The 19828-nt window shown below is 35.5% G+C and overlaps 3 protein-coding genes and 1 non-coding gene across 4 annotated transcripts; 3 read left to right on the top strand and 1 right to left on the bottom strand.

Moving 5' to 3' along the window:
* Positions 1-493: 493 nt before the first annotated feature.
* On the top strand, positions 494-8722 carry LOC114756842 (12-oxophytodienoate reductase 1-like). The gene is made up of 6 exons (XM_028945783.1): positions 494-579; positions 691-804; positions 1742-1858; positions 6276-6406; positions 7055-7207; positions 8038-8722. The coding sequence occupies exons 2-6, from the start codon at positions 734-736 to the stop codon at positions 8628-8630; spliced, it is 1065 nt and encodes a 354-aa protein (XP_028801616.1). The 5' UTR covers positions 494-579; positions 691-733; the 3' UTR covers positions 8631-8722.
* A 1603-nt stretch (positions 8723-10325) lies between these two features.
* On the top strand, positions 10326-13094 carry LOC114756838 (uncharacterized). Its single transcript, XM_028945778.1, has 4 exons — positions 10326-10597; positions 10662-11002; positions 11540-11710; positions 12602-13094. The coding sequence occupies exons 2-4, from the start codon at positions 10907-10909 to the stop codon at positions 12674-12676; spliced, it is 342 nt and encodes a 113-aa protein (XP_028801611.1). The 5' UTR covers positions 10326-10597; positions 10662-10906; the 3' UTR covers positions 12677-13094.
* Positions 10345-10562, top strand: LOC114756849 (small nucleolar RNA U3). The gene has a single exon (XR_003741507.1). It is a non-coding gene; the product is annotated as a small nucleolar RNA U3 (small nucleolar RNA).
* Positions 13095-13833: 739 nt separating the features above from the next.
* Positions 13834-18028, bottom strand: LOC114756823 (caffeic acid 3-O-methyltransferase 1-like). Its single transcript, XM_028945765.1, has 4 exons — positions 17559-18028; positions 16890-17203; positions 15079-15143; positions 13834-14133 (listed from the first exon to the last, which is right to left on the bottom strand). The coding sequence occupies exons 1-4, from the start codon at positions 18026-18028 to the stop codon at positions 13834-13836; spliced, it is 1149 nt and encodes a 382-aa protein (XP_028801598.1).
* Positions 18029-19828: the final 1800 nt, after the last annotated feature.

The following is a 19828-nucleotide window of genomic DNA, read 5'->3' as shown; positions in this document are numbered from 1 at the left end:
ATTTTAATCTATGATGTTTGTTAAATTATTTAGGATGTATCATGTATGTTTGATATTTTGAGACATTTGAAACTTTGAATTCCATGTTTTATTTATGATAATTTTTATTTACATGTTTCATTTTAGGTATTTAGGAATTTGAGTTGATTTTATTAAAAGAAAATAAAAGTAAAAAATAAGTTTACAAAAATTGGTGGATTGAGTTGGAAAAATTTCAACCCTCTGGAAGTCGGTCCTAAAAAGACCTATCAGGCCTATCACGGGTTGGCCCGTATTACAGCTCTAGTCTTGATCCAGTGTGGCGCCACTCCCCGTATAGCATGCGTGGAGAAGACAACGGTGTCGTATTCGAGGTTTACGGCAAGCCTGCTGGATTCAACATTTTCTTCCGGCTCTCCACGTTCTTCATGCATCGAGCTCGTTTATGAAGTTATCATAAAATCTGCTTATAATTTCTAATCGCGATCTCTTGCGGTTAATGTTATGATCAAACTATGAAGAAAATGGTTTCATCAATAGTTCTGAGAAAACAACGTCGTAATGGGAGACGCGCGGGGACTTCCTCCACGCACTGAATCCGTACGCGCCGTGTATTCAGATTTAATATGAAAATCTCAGTTTTACTTAAACCCACTGAAATCTTGCGTTGATTTTCTGAAATCTTGCGTTGATTCTCTTTCATCTGGTCAGAGGAGCAGTTGGATACGAACTATACTTGTAGTGTCGTGCAGAAATGGCTGGTAAAGCTCCCTTTATTCCTCTGCTTACACCTTACAAGATGGGCAATTTCAATCTATCCCATAGGTACTCAGACTCCTCATCAATTTCTTCTATTTCTCTGCTTTAAAGTTCACGCCGATAAGGTGTTTGTGAAAACTCCCAGCTGAGAATTGATATGGATCGTGATGTCTATAATTCTTGATAATCACAAATTTTGAAATTTGGTATCTTCAGATAGGAAAAATTATTCTTTTCGAAAAGTATGAGTGGCTTATAGTTTTCTAATTCAAAATAAAAGTTTATTTTAGCCCTGTTGCTTTATTTTTTTATTTTTTATTTTATTTTCTTGAGGATTTACAGTTTTACACCTGTTTTTTGCAAAGTTGAGTGAATTTTCTTTTTGAGGTGAGAAGTAACTTATTTTGAGTAAATCTTTTTTGTTTAATTGATTTGAATGATTTCTTTTCTTAAAGATAGAAACTGTTGAGTAAATGTGGACTATCCAAATTATTAACTGAATGATCAGTGTGCAATTAAAATGACTATCATTTTCCCATGTATGGATTGCTTCATTTTTAGTGTGATAAAGGCCATTCGCTATACCAAAACAAATTTTCACGGTTTTCCTCATAGAATTGAGCTCAACATAACAATTGCTGAAGGAAAACAAATTATTCGTGGAAATATACCGTGAGAAATACCTACTGTTGGGATGATGATGATTTGGTGGGAAAATCAACAATACCATTTCTTATCAATCAGTTAATCTGAAAGGTCAACATCTGTTGGGAGTCATTTTTCATTTTAATAAAAGAAGACATTTAAGCAATCAAGGAATAGTCGACAGGAATTTGCCCAAAATAAATTATTCTTGAAAAAAGGTTAGGAAATCTGAATTCAAGAAATAGGATAGCAAGGTGTTGATAATTTTAATTTGTTTGTGCATACATCTTCTTTACTTGTGTGCTATGAAAATCACATGCATCAACTACATACAGAGTTGTTTGGCACCACTGACTAGACAGAGATGCTACAACTATGTTCCTCAGCCTCATGTTATCTTATTTTACTCTCAACGAACTACTAAGGGGGGTCTTCTGATTGCTGAAGCTACTGGTGTTTCCGACACTGCTCAAGGGTAATTTGCACATTTTCATTATTTTCATGTTAATCTTATCGAATGTTGCATCAACACATTTGCGTACTAGACATGATATAATATGATATATAAGATATGACAGAATTTGAAATTTTAGAATATGAGTAGAGGGATGTATACGCATTTGTATAATTATTTATATATATAATCAACATATCTCTACTGATAAAAAAGGTAAAGATTTGTATTGAATGTTCTAAAAACTATAGGATAAATGTTAGAACAAACTACATGCATGAATAAATGTCCATAACAATTTGCAGATAAAATATTTATTGTTTATCACAAAAAGAAGATACTACTATTTGTTGTTTATTTTTAAATGCAAAACATCAGTTGATTAAAAAAATGCAGAAGTGTCACATTTCCATTAACGCTCATGAGATCCTTTTGCTATCTGATAGAATCGGCTTTATTTACCAGACCTATAAAAGTAAAATTAGCAAGATACATGAAAGAGTAAAATCACTTTCTGCTACCCTGGACGTTGGCCTCAAGCTTTATTGTCTTTTAGAGAAAGTTATGAGCATATTAGTTACTCTAGAGTGGCTATAGGCCTGACCTAGGAAACTGTTGTATTGGGGGTTGTGAGGATCACTTTTTGGACTATTAATATTCGTTGGGTTCTCAGGGGAAGGGGGACTTGTTTTTTGGACTGAGTTTGGTGAGGAGAGTGCTGGCCTCTCGAATGCCAGGTGAGGGGTGGAGGAAGAGAGTCTTTCTTCATCATTTTCTTTGCATTTCAGTGTATATTTTAGTGTGCTAGTGAGTTGAGTGACCTTTGTTGTTTCCTGTGTGAGCTGTGCCAGTTATATATTGTATTGAACCCAGCCTTTTGTGTGATTAATATCAGTTTCAGCATTACTTGCCTACTGTTTTATCTTGGTCTCTATAATTTTGGTATCAGAGCAGTGAGATCTTAGGGCTGTAGGTAGGAAGAATGGTGAAGGATGGAAGATGGTACAAAACACTACCTTTTTTCTACGGAGAGGATCCCTTTGAATGGGTCTGTCAGGTGGAAAAATTTCCTAAACAGCTTCATCGCAGAGGATGAAAAGTTGGAGGTTGCTGTGGCATGTCTTTGGGGAAAAGCTATGGACTGGCTTATTTGGTTTGACACCCAAGCAACCATACAAAGCTGGAGTGAGCTCAAAAGAGAGATAATAAAAAGGTTCTCTACTAAACAAGAGCTGCGAAAAGGAAATGAAGGGAATAAGTTTGTGGAAGCAGAGGAAAACTCAGAGACAAAAATGGAAGTTGAAGATGGGGTAATAGAAGAGAAAGAAGACAAGAAGAAATCAGATGAGCAAGAAGAGGGAAAGGAAGAGCCTACTGTTCAGCAACAATTTAAGTTGGCGCCTTTTTCACTTGAAGAGAAGATTGAAAAAGATCAACCTGAGCTGCAGCTTGTAACGGCACCAAAGTCCTTTGATGTTAAAAGAAGTGATTTCATAAGCCCAGAGGAAGCCACAACCGAGAATGAAGTAGGGAAAGAACTGAAGGCTGAACAACTAATAAAGTTTCAACCTTTTTCTGGAAGAGAGGAGCTTGAAGAAGTTTTCAGCAACCATCCAAAAGAAAGACTGATACACGAAGGTTGTCAAGTCTCACAAGCTACCAAAATAATGATAAGCAGTTCCATCGAAACTCAACAAATGGGTGCAGCTGCAGCAAAAGCGACCAAGAAGGAGACACAAAACTGTAATCTTGAGAAGAGGAAAAAATATTGGAAATATGATAAGCGACGAAGAAAGAAGCTAAAGGCAGAGTTGAAACCGTTGACTCTTAAGACCTTGCGAGACGTTGTTGAAGATTTTCAGTTAGAAGGAAAAATGCAAGAAGATGTTGAGAAGGAAGATGAGAAGCAAAATGATGATGAGCAAGAGGGAGAAAAACTTGCAGCGGCTGGAAAACAAATTAAGATACCAATTTCTTTGGGCAAAAGTAAGATGCGGGAGACGAAGGAGAAGGTAGCAGTAGTAGGGCATGCAAACAATGATGCGTTCGAACGTTTCGGGACCATATGGCATTTCATCTCAACGCATGAGCAAGCACAAGGGGAGTCGTCATCCGAATTCAGTCAAGACCGCAGAAACCAACGGCCCCAAAACTGGTCGTTAAACACAGGAGGGAGAGGAAACGGCAAAGGTAGGGTAAGAAGCAAATGGAGACTGGATCGGGTTAAGCTAATTGCTTGTAGTGGAAGCCTAAAAATAGGTAAAATTGGGCTCAATATCTTCTTACATTATGAGAGGGGAATGACCCAGTCGCATACACCAACTGATTTCAGAGTTATTAAGAGGAAGATGGGCTTGGGCTTTAAAGTAGCCCAAAGCCTTCAATCCATAACGCGGCAATCCAATTCATCTTCAAATATATTGACGGGAACATTTCCATTGCGCTTTTGGGAACCAGCCAAGGGTAGTCTGAATACAGGGGTGGAAGGCGTCGAAACAGAGGCGACTTTCTTTCCTACTAAAACAACCCTTGGTGCCTACAAGAAATTCTGCAAATTCGTATGTTCTAGTTTCGGAGGTTTTAGCGATGTACAGCAATGTCTCTTCTGTGCAAATACCGACGATACATACTGGAAGCTTGGGAAACAAAAAATTCACTCCACCCCACTTGCTTATTCCCGTGCTGCATGTTCTGGGATTAACGGGTTGACTGGCCCTATAGGAAACAAATCAGAGGCTCATGATTTGGAGACTTTGGGTTTACGTAGAGAAGTTTTCTGGGTTATTGAGACTTCTGAAGAGACAGATTATTGGGCCTTCGCATTCGAGAACTTCAAAACACTAAAGAGGGTCCAGGTGCGTTTTGTTCTGGTAGAAGTTATATTCTGGTTTAACCAGAAAATTCAGTTTGTGTTAGTGAAAACTTGGGAAGAGGAAGATGGATGCCTATTTTTATTACATAATATCTCAGTTGTACCTCTCCCTGATTTCGAACTATTCTATGGCTTTAATGAGGAATTCAGTACACCCAACGTCTCCCATCAGTTTATATTGCCTCTGACTTGCTTCTCTGAGCAAGGACTATGTGCTGAAGACAGTAACACGTGGGTCAGGGTTAAAGGTCTTTTTGGGGAGTTATGGCCGAACCAAGGGAGAATGACCATACATCTTCGACTTCGATTCTGGTTAATGGGTAAAAGGTCTTTTGTGCTGGAGATTATTGTGTGGGCTGTCATAATTTCTGGTCAAGGGGAGTTAATAATCACTTTCAATGCTCAAGTGGCTGGAGGTGATAGGTCTGCATCTGTTCTGCATAATGCTTCAGATATCTCTGCTGTTTTTAAGCTCCTAATTGAAGCTAGTGATGAATTAGACGCATTTAGGGCCATCTATCAGAATATAGCAATTTTATTTATGGCCCATTGCTTCCGACAGGTGGAATATGCTGACAAAATTGAGGGGCTAACTAGAATTTGTGGTTTTGTCAGCAAAAGAACAGATATTCAGCTACAAATTTTCTCAAGAGCCAATGAAGAAAATAGAAGTGCATTTTCAGGCATAGAAGTTGAAGATATCGCCCAAGGATTGACGAAGAATGGCATGATTATGGAAACAGATGAACATGTAATTCATGGTTCCGCCACCTATCACCTTGAGGACAAGGTGCAGCTTTTAGGGGAGGGTAATGATAGAATCGGCTTTATTTACCAGACCTATAAAAGTAAAATTAGCAAGATACATGAAAGAGTAAAATCACTTTCTGCTACCCTGGACGTTGGCCTCAAGCTTTATTGTCTTTTAGAGAAAGTTATTGAGCATATTAGTTACTCTAGAGTGGCTATAGGCCTGACCTAGGAAACTGTTGTATTGGGGGTTGTGAGGATCACTTTTTGGACTATTAATATTCGTTGGGTTCTCAGGGGAAGGGGGACTTGTTTTTTGGACTGAGTTTGGTGAGGAGAGTGCTGGCCTCTCGAATGCCAGGTGAGGGGTGGAGGAAGAGAGTCTTTCTTCATCATTTTCTTTGTATTTCAGTGTATATTTTAGTGTGCTAGTGAGTTGAGTGACCTTTGTTGTTTCCTGTGTGAGCTGTGCCAGTTATATATTGTATTGAACCCAGCCTTTTTTGTGATTAATATCAGTTTCAGCATTACTTGCCTACTGTTTTATCTTGGTCTCTATCACTATCCCACCATGGAAGTACAAGAAAGGTTCTATTTTACTGTGAAGATTTGAGGCAATATGGATTAATGCATAACAACACAGCCGGTGTGTGTATCTGCAAGTATAATACACATATTGTGTATCATGTATCTGACGTAAATATGCCTATTTTTCTAAAGTATCAGTACATTATAGGTTTTATATATCTATATATTTTTTGCCAGGATGTTTTACAAAACGTGTTTCTTTTTTGGTGTTTTGTTTTTAATGTAAAGGTATGAGCATACACCAGGCATATGGACAAGAGAGCAGGTGGAAGCATGGAAACCCATTGTGCATGCTGTTCATTCCAAAGGTGGTATATTCTTTTGTCAGATTTGGCACGTTGGAAGGGTTTCAAATACAGGTATTCTCTAGCTAAATTTTATGAACTATAATAATGGATCTAAATCTTAGAATTTTTATTAAGAAATCTCTCAATGATTAATATTATTTGTGAAAACCAAAGGATCAAATTGGACATAGGACGAAATACCCTTAGTTAATACCAGGTTATGCAAACATTTCTGGCATGTTTTTTAAATCACTACAAAGTTATAGGAATGTTAGCATCTGGGCTTAGGAAATTAACGACAAAGTTTTTTGAGTTATTCGCCCATCATACCATGTTACCTGTATGATATAATGGGCTGCTTCCTTTGGTCCTAGATGTAAGAATGCTAGGATTTAAGCAATTACATTGAAAACATGGTAGGTAATTACCTAAATTGTGGCGGTAAGTTTCATATATAACTGTGTAACAATTTTCTTAAACCTGATGATAACGTTTTTAATATAGTTTGGTTGTAACTTACAACATGGTGGTAAAATTCTTATCATTTTGAAACAACTTATTCACCACCTTGTATTAATTACTTCCGCTATTAAAAAAGGCATATTCTTCCAAGAACTTTTAGCCATTGTTTTATCTTCTGCATTATATGGAAGGAAAATACTTAAGTTTTATGTACATGTTGAATGTATCCTCATCTTACGTACATTGTTATGTTAAAAGGTTACCAGCCAAATGGACAGGCCCCAATATCTAGTACAGACAAGCGAATGACTGACCATGCACGATTTACGCCAACCAGAAGGTTGAGAACAGATGAAATTCCTCAAATTGTCAATGATTTCCGGGTAGCAGCCAGAAATGCTATGGAAGCTGGTAATTCTACTGACTATAAAATTTCTGGGAAAAAAATACCAACCATAAAATGTTTTGAGAAGTCAGATTATTTCCACCGTAATTGATATAAGTAATGTGTTACTAATAAGAGTTGGGTTAAGTCAGAAAATATCAAACACTCTTTAAGCAAGGTATTGGGAGTTTTGTGGATAAAAAATGACACGTTGGGAGAGCTTTCTCCAGTATGAGGTCCAACCTAACTTAAATTTGGATAAGTCAATAGTACTATTTGGATACAAGATTATTTGTGACCACCTTAGGATAACATATAAATGATGCCTACAAGGCGGGGTACTTCACAAATCAGCTGGCTATTTGAGGATTTTTCACAATCTGATTTTTACAAACTATATTATTTCTTGTTTTAATACATTGATTGTAGTTATGAACAACAAGCTTAATACAATTTTGGTTCTTCCCGTTTGACTGAAGGTTCAATTTAGTCCTTCTAATTGCAAACTAGCTACGTTGCTCCTATTTTGTGAAATGATCACATGTTGCCACTTTGTCACATCTTTATCCAAGATTTAACTTCAAATTTACTTTGCTATCTTAGGCACAAAAATTGAGTGTAATTTTAATGTCATATGATAAATAAGTAACATCTAAATCAGCACAATGCTGAGTTTGACATCTATTTTCTGGTAACAATGTAACAAAAGGATACTTGTTTTTTTTTCCCACTTTAAAATAGGGCAGCCTTGCTGCTTTCAAACTAAGAACCAATTTCACTTTAAAATGCAACATGAATGTTGCTTGACAATATAACTTGATGGAAGTTTAATATGATCATAGATGTTTAATTGTAGGATTTGATGGTGTTGAGATCCATGGTGCCTATGGTTACCTTCTTGACCAATTTATGAAAGATCAAGTCAATGACCGAACAGATGAATATGGTGGGTCACTAGAGAACCGTTGCCGGGTTCCTTTAGAAGTTGTTAAAGCAGTTGCTGATGAGATAGGACCAGAGCGAGTGGGAATTAGACTGTCACCTTTTACAGATTCTGAGGAATGTGTGGACTCCAATCCGAAAGAACTTGCCTTATATATGGCAACTTCACTAAACAAATATGGCATTCTATACTTGTACATCGTAGACCCAAAACGGAAGACGGATAAAGAAAAAGCTGAATGCCCTGATGGTCTTGTGCGCATAAGAAAGGCCTTTAATGGCACTTCCATTACTGCTGGAGGATATAAACGTGAAGATGGCAACAGGGCAATTGCCGAGAACAGAGCAGATCTTGTGGCATATGGCCGATGGTTTTTGGCAAATCCAGATTTGCCAAAGAGATTTGAGATTGACGCTCCTCTCAATAAGTATCACAAAGAGACGTTTTACACTTCTGATCCAGTTATTGGTTACACTGATTACCCATTTCTTGAAGATAGTTCTTAATATATTGGTTATATTTAAACAGCTTGACCACAGTTAGACCATTAATACTTGAATAAATGTCTTAACCAGTTTGATCGATTTGGTTTCTAATACTTTGATAGCCACACATTGTCTACTTCATTCGGGTTATTATGTTATTAGTTGGACAGCTATGATACTTCTAACTGAATTTACCTCTCCCCAAGAAGACGAGTTACTTCCACTTCCAATTGAACTTGTCTTTAGCCAACATACCCATGCCAATTCCAATTCGGGTAAGATTTCACATGGCCTGCGCTTGTTTCATGAAAAAGGGATTCAAGAAAAGGGAAAATGTAAGAATAGGTTTCATTATGATATTTGGTTTTATTGAAGTGGGAGTTAATCATGTATTTATGAATAAGTGTTATTTTATTCCCGTTCTCATTTTGTACTAAATCAGTGCATAGTTTTGCATTTAGGATACAATACTGTCTGTCCTCTGGGAAAAACGCATTTACAATCTCATGGTAGGGGCCTTCAAAACTCTTTTTATTGCTTCCAGAGATGCCTCTATTTCAGAATTCACCATGCTATTTCAGACCTCGCAAGCTTCACCCTGATTTCTATTAGCATGCTTCGTCTTTAAACTACTGATAAACCATTAATCCCATGGTTCGAAAGAAATTTTCTATTCTTCCTCCAGATCCCTTTCTTCCATGGGTATTCTCTTGATACGATAGTCTATATCTTGATTCCCATGACTAAATATTAGAAGTTCCAGAACTAAGTAAATATCACTGATAAACTAGTACAGCCCATTATAAGTTGAGATACAAACACTGTTGGAAGTTTCTCTTCAACTACCAGCCGTAGAAAAACTGCAACACTTGTGGTTTCCTTGCCATCTATTTCTTCTTCATCTCCCCATTCTTCACGCTTTTGCCATTTCATTCCATAGGATGACTTGAGACAGTGAATGCCCCATCAGAGCAAAAATTCCAGCTTTATTGTGCTTTGCCACTATCTTCTAGCGGTTTCACACTTGCAAGCAAATTTTGGAATTCTTCCCACTTTTATTTAGTCCAAGCTAACAAGTGTATTAGCAGTCTAGATATCTCCAATCTCCAAAACACATAACATGTAGTCGGGATAGCAGCTAGAACTGACTTTGCGAAGATGATTCTGCCTTGAGTGATTTTGGCATTGTCCCATTTTGTCATAGACAATGTGAAAACGACCTTAAGGAGGAAAAAGGGGGAATAAAGAGTCTTGTTGGGATTCTCCGATTGATATTATGTGAGCATTATATACGAAGGTTGGGTTTTTGAAATTTGAATGGGTTGCATTGAAGTGCTGCTGGGAATGGACAGCTTAGCAAGAAGCGTATTAGATTTTTTTTAAAAAAAAAAAGCCCATGAAAAAATTGTTAGGAAATAATATTTTGAATATGGAGTTCTTTTTGCTACCAGCTTGCTGGGGAGAATGACTGATAATATATTGATCGTGAATACTGGTGCCAAAATTTTCCCCTTGAGAAACTGCAATTCCATGTTGCATTTCTTATGATGGTATTCTTTTAATTAATCTTCTGGTCTTTTTGCCCTTTTTTTTTTCACCTCGAAGAGGATGCAAGTTGAAATTGAATTTATTAGACCCACAGAATGGGAAAAATCTGACGGACCTTGAGATCCCACATTGGTTATAGAAAACCAATACAAATACTATATAAGTGCAGGAACAAGGTGTTGTAGGCACGACCTTACTTGAACAGGATCTGTTCTATAGGCTCGTACCTCTGTGTCCTTGAGTATCAAGGAGACAAGATCCGCAGCTTGGTTGATGATTTATGACCAGGTGATCAGAGCGTGATTATTGGCTGGGTCGTCCATCTTCATGGCTCAACTTAGCCGCAGAGGATCGTTCCCAGGCAGTTCTACTGTGTGGGATGGTCATTTGGTTGTCTGACAAGCTCCCAAAATTTTTTTCCGTTCAATCCTTAATCCCGCGTAACTTCAGTTGCAATATTTTCCTGGGAAGGATATTTATTGAACATTTCCTGGAACCATGCAGGGATAAAAATTATTTCGGTTTAGGGTTTAGGAATTTTCCCAAACATCTAGTCTCGTATCCATCGTGCGTTACAAACCAGCGGCATCATATATTTTATTGCATATCGATCTCCTGTTTCCTACTCGCTACCGATCTTAGGAAATCTCGATCACGAGCGATTTCAGACTGATCTTGGATTTGGAATCGATGCTTCCTGGTTCTGTGTCTCGATAGCTACCTCCAACTTCCCTGGAAGAACTTAAAAGATGGATGATCGGAAGAGGAAAGGCTACGCATGGGCAATATCAGCGGGATTTTGTGCTGCTATGGCGGCCATTTCTGCAAAGCTCTCCGTTTTGCAGGTTTATTATTATTATTATTATTATCCATTGTTATGTTTATTAATTTGCCAAAGCAATGTATTGCCATTTTCTAATAAAACAGCTGCCCTCTTAGGGATGTCTGGATTGAGGGGAATTTGAGAAAGGATAACGAGGTGAAACATTAAGTTTTGCATTTTCTCATGTTTACTTTCAGAGTAAGCAAAACAAGATGGAATCTACATTATGATAAATTAGAAAGAATCGTATCGGTCGGATATCTACTGTATACAGTTGATATTCGGTATGCTCTGCAACTGCAAAGTTTCAGGTCCAGGCTTGTGAAAGACACACAAAGACAAGACACGGACACCCACAGAAATACATGCACATACATGAGAAATCTGCATTTAGTTAGTTTTATGTAACTGTAATTGCTTGAATTTTGGCATATGTATGTGTTCTCTCTTTGCTTCCTAGTGATTTCAATATATCTGTGATGTTTTCGTCATAGCCTTTTTGCATTTTTCCCCTCTCCTACTTTGTAATTGTGATATATAATAACCGTATTCTGATCAGTTTCTTAGGTATGGGCTGGTTGTAGCATTCAATGTGGTGATGTGGGCTTGTTATGTCAACAGTCTCAAGGCTCTTTCATCCCTGCAAGCAACCGTGACAAACTTTGCTACCAATTTCATCTCTTCTGGTTTAGCTGGATTCTTCTTGTTTCAGGAACCAGTATCCTGTAAGGTATATTCTCTTTGATCATGTTCCGAATACTGGAAAATTTTAGATGCATCTTTTCTCCTTTTTATTAGATAACAATAAACTATGCTCTACTAAAAGCGGATCTAGCTGTGTTTTTTTGATAAAGTGTTATGCCCTTTGGCCTGCATTTGTGTGTGTGTAACACTGGCCTTGATTTTAGCAATCTTGGAGCTAACAACGTCAATATTCTTCATTCACAGGATTTTATTTTCATTAACTTCGCCTCCTTACTTTTTATGGCAAAGGTCTTGATTTAGTTATTAGCTCCGCAATCTTTTGTGATGCAGAGACTCGGATTTTTGCAAGCTATTAATCACTTTTTTACCCTAATCATCAACATAGGGATTTTACTCTAACCTCGAGAGGCTTTTTTTTTTTAAATTTTTTTTTAACGTGATTTGAAGAGGTAGTTTTGCTGGTTTACGCAGCAACTTCATGTGGCTTTTACCTTCTTTATGTGGATGGCTCTATCTTTGCCAAATTGTGTTGAACAACGGATGTAAACCCATAGGCTTTGATACGATGATGAATTTCTGACCATTTGAACTTTTGAATTCAGATTTTGTTGAATGGAAAGGAATTATGTGCACAGGGCAGGAAAGAAGGAAAAAAAACTCCAATCTAATCTTTGCAAAATCAGCCAACAATGTAGCAATAGTAATGGATTCATAATGATTATATCTGACTTGACAAAATAATAAAACGAACAAACGGTTAACTGACAAAAAATATCTGCTTTTTGTTCTGCTTATGTTTCTTCCGGTGTTATTTCTGAATTTAATGTGGATTTTGGAGGGAGAAATCATGCCTTTTCATTTTATGTATTCAAGGTTCTTGATTTATGCATAGCTGATGCAAAATACTGGTTGGCAGTGGGTTGCAGGGGCCTTGCTTATTGTGATTGGTGTAGTCATACTAAGCAAGTCGGAGAAGGTCCAAGCTGACTAGATTTTATCATTCTGCGCAATTCTTCCTCCCTTGACATTATCTGACAAGATGTATAATATTTCATTGGAAGTCAATGCCATAAAACAATACGAAATGCGAGGACAAGTTGGTTTATATGTTCTGCAAGATAGGCTGCCCCTCAGAATCAGATTGCTTGGATTCCAGATGAAGATGCTGCATTCTTAGCCTTGAACAAACCTTGAGACTAGATTGATTCACATTGTCTGTGAAGGTCAAGGTGATTGGAGAAGCCTGCAGATTATTTATAGAGAATGCAGCATATTGTAAAATTAGAGGGCGGAAAAAGTATTTCAAAAGCCCCAGCACGTTTAACCTCTTTATATTTGGATCACTTTCACTTTTAATTCCCAAAATTAACTCATTTGTTGATCAAGTCTAAAATGTTTGGTTTACCTTCCCTGCACTTACTAACTGTTCCCAATCATTACTTTTCTCTCCTGCTTATATGAAGAGTGACTTTCAGCCACTTATTAAAACAGATAAAAAGCACCATAAGCTCCTCTTCTGCCTGCTGGGTTTTCTTTAGAATTTCATCAGTTGATTCTTGCTACCCATAGAATTTTTCATAGGAAGAGTTTGTTGAGTCCTGAGGTGTATGAATCTCCTCATAGAGATGAAGTATCCTTTAGGATAGTGAACTTTTTGACGTGTATCACAGATGCCAATTTAGTGCAATGAGAAGTGAAGAAAACTGGCTGCACACCTGATTTTGGTTTTACAATGCTTGATAGGCAATTTGATCAATCTTTTCATGGGATCTATTGGATGATATGGATGTGTTTTGTTGCAATTGAAGCCATCATTCAGTAAAAAGTCATCAAGAGGAAGACCTAACCTTATTATCTAGCAGACCAGATCCGAAAATGCAAGCAAGGAAAGATCTGAGATAATTGGATTTTGGGGAAGATCACTTTTTGCGAGCCAATCTTATGTTTATTTCCCGTGTATACAACAACCACAAGTTTTATTCTGCTAGATGGGGCTAGTTATATAGATCACGCAATGCCAATTTATTACCCATGTACAAAAACATAAGTTGGAACAAAATCTTATCAATTCAATTTTAAAAAAGAAATCCTATCAATTCTATTAGAGAGAAAACAATCACAGCATCAAATGGTAGGTAATATAGTTAACTACTTGAAGAACTCCATAACCCAGAAATTACGAACAAAACACTTGAATTGAACATCCTTAAATCCAGCAGCTTTTGCAAGGTTGAGGAAGCCTTGATGGCTTCGAAGTCTTCCATGAGCAGCACCTTGAGCCATCATGAAGACATCAATTTGGAAGTTGCACTTTGCTGAAGCGGAGGTCTCAGGCATATCAGATATGAGTGACTCCATTGCAATCACCTTCCCATCTTCTGGAATGGACTGGTGGCAATTCTTCAATAGCTTCAAGCACTTTTTGTCATTCCAGTCATGAAGAATCCACTGCAATATTATGTGTACACCCTTATTATTATTTTTAAGAAAATTAATATAGAAAGAATAGAAGAGCGAAAAGCTACTTGCTCTTTCGCGAGATTGAAGACTTTGCGCTTTGCTTTTTTATCATGCCAGAGGAGAGTAAGTTTTCAATTTCATGCAAATACCTAATTAACTGATAACACGTACAATATAATTCTCGTTTTTAAGTTAAAAAATTAAATATTCAAAGGAAGCTATATTATTCGTGTGAGTCATTTTTTAGGGAGGAAGTGAGGGTGGAGGTGAGTTTCATCATTCTTTTGGAATTGGACTTTATAAAGAAGTGAAATCAACTGTACCAAACAGTTCATTTGTTCAATTCCGTTTTTACTGTCACTTCTCTAATTCCGATTCCATGCTAGCCAAGGAGACACAAATTTCTTAACTATTTTCTCTTTTGCTAAATCTTGCTGTTGAAAACAATCATATTCGAGATACTGTTAGGTATTAAATTTGGATACGTCTCCTAGAAAGACCTTAAACCTTGGCTTTTTATGTTGTAAGGGACTGATCTTTATATTAGAATCAACTCCCATTGTAGTTTCTTAACTATTTTAAACTAACTTTATGTGTGACTTTATCCATTATGTATTATACCGAGTTTGAGATTTATTGTACTATCTTGACTTATAAATAATGTAACTTATAAATTTTTGTAATATACTAAACATTGACCAGTCTGATAAGTAAATATTTCTTAACTTGAAAAAAAAATATTTAGTTGGATTAAGAATTATCCCATTATAAACAAATAAATATAACATTTTAAAATGTCAAAAGTTGTTAATCGATGAAGATAATAGTAAACATTAGCTCATTTGTAAGAATAAGCTTTGCCAAAGATCAAGTGTGATGAGATGTATTATGAAGTGCTGCTGCCTATTGGGAAAAGTAGAATAAGTTTGTTACCTTCATGAAAATGGCATCCCCCTTAGGTATAGCCTCAAACATATCTCCTGCCACGTGTTGAACACCTATAACAATATTTGCAAATTATAATAAATTTTTTATAAGCATAGTCTAGTATCAAGTATCCAAATAAATTAGTTCATCACTAGGCCGAGTACTTTTCATTAATTTAGTTAGTCTTAGAAATTCGTCCTTCACAATTTACTTGGTCTTGAGTATAAGATAATTTTAAAATAGATGTTTTGATCAAAACTATAAGAAACAAAAGCTCATGTCTAATATATTGGGTACATTATTCCAATTACTGCCTTCAAAAGTCAGGAATAGTAATTAAAAATAATTAAATATAACTAACAAATTGTTTGTTAAGATAACAAGCGGTTTTAGGCTCCCATCCCTACTGAGAATAGCCTCAAGTCTAAAATGACTTGATGATACATTGAGTTACACCAAAAATTAAATATATATTTTTTATTTTTAAAATATACACAGCTTTTTTTATTGAAAAAAAACTGATGAAAGATATATACAGTTTTAGCAAACTTTTAAAGGACCGTTTCTGTGTTTTATTTTAGCTAAGGTGAACATTTGCTTTTAAAAAAAAGATCTAAGTATTTATAAAGAATGTAGTACTAATCTGTATGATTCACTTTTTTATTTTGTAGGAAGTTCATATAATAATTTTCTTAAAAAAATAGGAGGGATCCCTACATAATTTCAACAGATAGAAGAGGTCCAAATGATTTGTATGATTAGTGCATTAACCCTTACATCTTCTCATAATCAACACAAATTCTTAAAAATAAACAAAAACAAAAAGTCAAAGAGTGGCTATTGGCATGCGATGAGGATGAAGTAAACAAGGTAGCTCGGGTGCACAAAGAGGTACAATGGATATTTAAAATAATCCAAAATTATTAAGAACAGCTTCTTCCAAGTCCAATCCATCTCAGATTGGGATGAGTCAGCCATACTAGATAATTTTGTGAGCCCTAAATATAACAATTAATAGAAGGATTTATTTTGATGTTAAGTGCAAGACTTCAACCCACCTTACTTCTAAATTTATACTCCTCCGATCCTTAATATAAGGCTCATTTAACTAATTTGATTAGATTAAGGAAGTTAGGTAAGTTAGTTAATCATAAGAAATATGACATGTTTTTCCTAAAACACCATAATCATCTTTCTTAATACCCCATCTCTCTCTTCTATTTGATTATGGTTGAAGGAATATCTACAGGGATAATTTAGAGGAAATTAATAAATATGAGAAATGAGTCTTATATTTAGGATCAAAACCAACTCAACAATTGAGTCCCATATTAAGGACCGGAGGAGTAACTTTTTTTTTTGAAATCTCTTTATTGATAATACATATTAAGAAGGTTTTCCAATAATGAAGTAGTATTCAATGTGAATGTTTGAAATGAATACTTTAGAAAATCAATACACATTTTCTATAAATAATATATTCAACTGATTTTCTTCATCTATACAAATTAGCTATCCAATGTTTATATTTAAGACATGAGGGGATATCAAACTATTTGTACTATCTGTGCTCTTTAATATAAGACTTAGTTAACTAATTTAAGTAAATTAAAGAAGTTAACTAGATTAGTCTATTATAACAAATATGACATGATCTGTTTATAATACTTCTATATAACATTCCATTACAAATTAGATCATAAGTTAAATAAATTAATTTGGTTTAAAGTTTTATATTTAGAATCAAATTAACCTCTCAACGGTTGGTTTTTATATTAATAATAAGTAGTAGTAATGGAAAAAAAGAGATTATATACCTGGATAGGGAGGGGCATGATTGATAACATGAGGCAAGTCAAAATTGATAGCCATGAGATGAGGGTATTTGGAAGTGACCAAGCTGAGGGTGAGTCCAAGGCCACCTCCAACATCCACGAGAGAATTCAGCTGCTCAAACCCTTTGTAACATTCTAGAACCTTCTTCATCACTAAGCATGTATGATGAACCGATGCTGTGTTGAATATTTGATTCAACTCTGAGTTCAAACCAATGTACTCGAACTTTGTTCTGCCTCCATGTCCCCTTTCAAAAGCCGTCCCTCCGTCTACAATGGCGTCTTTCAAATGAAACCTAGACAGAAGTAAAATTAATAAGCAATTAAGATAAGGGTTAGATAATTAATTTATAAAAATAAAAAAATTAATTTAATTCGTTAGAAAAATGTGTTGATTTTCTTAAAATATCAGTGTTAGTAATTATTTACGTTGGGAAGATTTGCTATGAAGCTATAAAAACATAATTACTCAAAAATCCTATTGACATATAAAAATAAAAGTCAAAGAGACAATAACAAGTTTCCGTGTATAACAAGTTTCAGTGTATGAAATGACAAATATTCGTTTGTCATTAGAATTTACTGATAATTATTGTAATTGGATATTGCATCCTCAAGAGCCTAAATCACTAAAATGATTGTTTGTGTCACCAGCTTTCCAAATAGGTCTTATGCTGAACCATAGCCAGAAGAGGTCCAAGCGACATTGCATGATCATCATCAGCAACGAAGAACTTGGAAGCAGGAGCGAGGCTGTACAGCCTCACTCTGTGGCCGCGCGTACCCAATCCAATCCCCTCTTCTTCCTCTTCCTCTTCAGAGCAACGAAGCAGAGAGTGAGTCGCGAGGAGGCCGAGAAGCCGATCCAGCATTTTAGGTGCGTCTGGGTTGGTGCAGACCATCGGAAGCTGATGCGCAATGTCGTTTGCAGAGAGCTTGGCGCCTGCTCCAGCTTTCGCCATGACCCCGAAAACGCCGAGTTCTATTGTCGTTTGCAACGCCATCGGCAGAACACTGGACATGGCCACCTGCATGGCGTAACTGAAGCTATTTTCTTCGTCTGATTCGTCGTCGTTTAGTTTGGATGATCCGTTAGATTTCAATGTGAGGTCTGCGGCCATTTTTGGATTGGAGCTCACTTGGGAGATTTTCATACATACATATAAATAAATAGGGAAAACCATATTGAAGGTACCTATACTTTCTTTCAATTTTTAATTTGGTACCTATGTGTTTTTTTTCTCTTTAATTAAACATTTAATTTTATCTTTTTAGCAACATTAACTCTTATAACTTTGTTCTATTGATATTTTTAGTCTCTACATAAGGATTAATGATGTTAATAGAGGAAAAATAAAGATTTAGTTAAGAACAAAAAACACATAGGTACCAAATTGAAAATTAAAAAAAAGTATAGGTACCTCCAATATGGTTTTCCCTAAATAAATATACACACATAAATACACGCGGCCTGCGCTAATATATCTTTCTTTGTTTCCTTATTTTATTACCAGAAGTGATCAAAGATATTGTGATAAGGCGGGCGACCGGTATACTATTAGGCGACAAGGCTATTAAGACAAATTTATCTTACTATTTCTGCAGTTTAATATAAGACTTAATTGACTAATTTAGAAAGATAAAAAAAATTAATTAAATTAATTATTTGTAATAAATAGTTATTATTTTTTCTGAAATATCTTTGCTAATTATGTGCATTAGTTATGATTAACATTTGATAAAAACTTTAATATGTGCAACTACTTTTTAAAAAAATAGATAAATATGAAAGATAAAATAAATTGCAGTCTTATATTTAGAATCAAATTAAAAATCAAACTAACTTTTATATTAAGAACCAAATACAGTATTTAATTAGCATGTAACCTAGACTACTTTGGATTGGGTGTGGACTCTTTTAAGTGAGACATCTAACAGTGAGGTTTAACGCCTTGTATTAGTGGGATTCAAACTCACGACTTTTCTCACAATTTGATTCAAGTACTCAGCAGTTCACTCAAGGACGATTTTCATTCTCACATTGAAGGACATTATTTCATGCTGGGCAAAAAACGTTTAACGTAATTTTTTATTCACACAAACTTAAAATTGAGACATGATTAAGATGACAAATACATATACGCATACACATCTACGTATATAGGATTGGAAACTATATTTTTGGCACTTATCTTTAATTTTTTTTAGTACTAAAAAATATTAAAAATGTGCTGAAAAGATGAAGATTGAGTATTGGAGTAGCGAGTCAGTGCTCTTAACTGCAGTTAGTTGCCCTTTCAGCTTTACTTTTACGTGCAACACATGCATTTTAAACGTTTCTAAAAGCCAAATGATAATTGACTTATATTAAGTAGTGATGTGATTTGTTAATATATTGAATTCAATGTACCGTAATATATATATTACCCCCGATTCTAATTATAAAACCTTATTTATAATCTACAAACAGGGTCTTTTAATCAAGCCCGAAGGTATTATCTAATATTTTAAACACATTAATTAAGATGAAAATGATATAGAGAAGCATTCATGTCTAAACAACTATAGGGAAAATTGGAGAAAAGTTGCCATTTGATTAATTTTTTAAGTCAGAAGGACCCAATACATGTCTGAAAAATTTGATTTCTTTGTCCTCTGACATGACATTTAAATTGTCTGTTTTATATACTTAATAAGTTCTAGTTTTGAGTCCCTATATTTTGTGAGTTTTAGTTTTGATCCATATATACTTCGATGTACACAAAGTTGCCGTCATTGAACTCAGATTCAGATATTTTACAAGACTAACATTGTGAATGACATAAAATAAAGGGGAAAAAATAATTAAAATGATAGAAATTAAAACCAAAACTCTTAAAAATATAGGGGTCCAAAAGTAGGCCCAACCCTTCTTTTCAAAC

The sequence above is a fragment of the Neltuma alba genome, unplaced genomic scaffold (assembly GCF_004799145.2).
Source record: "Neltuma alba isolate B1F8T4 unplaced genomic scaffold, ASM479914v2 tig00010511_pilon, whole genome shotgun sequence".
Taxonomy (NCBI): domain Eukaryota; kingdom Viridiplantae; phylum Streptophyta; class Magnoliopsida; order Fabales; family Fabaceae; genus Neltuma; species Neltuma alba.
This window is presented reverse-complemented; position numbering and strand designations above follow the sequence as displayed.

Bases quoted from the DNA above. Each gene is read 5' to 3' on its own strand.
- LOC114756842 (XM_028945783.1), top strand. From the start codon at position 734: ATGGCTGGTAAAGCTCCCTTTATTCCTCTGCTTACACCTTACAAGATG. The intron at 1,859-6,275 runs GTAATTTGCACA...TTTAATGTAAAG, and splicing joins GTTTCCGACACTGCTCAAGG to GTATGAGCATACACCAGGCA. The intron at 7,208-8,037 runs GTAATTCTACTG...GTTTAATTGTAG, and splicing joins CAGAAATGCTATGGAAGCTG to GATTTGATGGTGTTGAGATC.
- LOC114756838 (XM_028945778.1), top strand. From the start codon at position 10,907: ATGGATGATCGGAAGAGGAAAGGCTACGCATGGGCAATATCAGCGGGA. The intron at 11,003-11,539 runs GTTTATTATTAT...TATTCTGATCAG, and splicing joins CAAAGCTCTCCGTTTTGCAG to TTTCTTAGGTATGGGCTGGT. The intron at 11,711-12,601 runs GTATATTCTCTT...ACTGGTTGGCAG, and splicing joins AGGAACCAGTATCCTGTAAG to TGGGTTGCAGGGGCCTTGCT.
- LOC114756823 (XM_028945765.1), bottom strand. From the start codon at position 18,028: ATGGCCGCAGACCTCACATTGAAATCTAACGGATCATCCAAACTAAAC. The intron at 17,204-17,558 runs GTGACACAAACA...ACTTCTGTCTAG, and splicing joins AAGACCTATTTGGAAAGCTG to GTTTCATTTGAAAGACGCCA. The intron at 15,144-16,889 runs GTATATAATCTC...ATATTGTTATAG, and splicing joins TCATGCCCCTCCCTATCCAG to GTGTTCAACACGTGGCAGGA.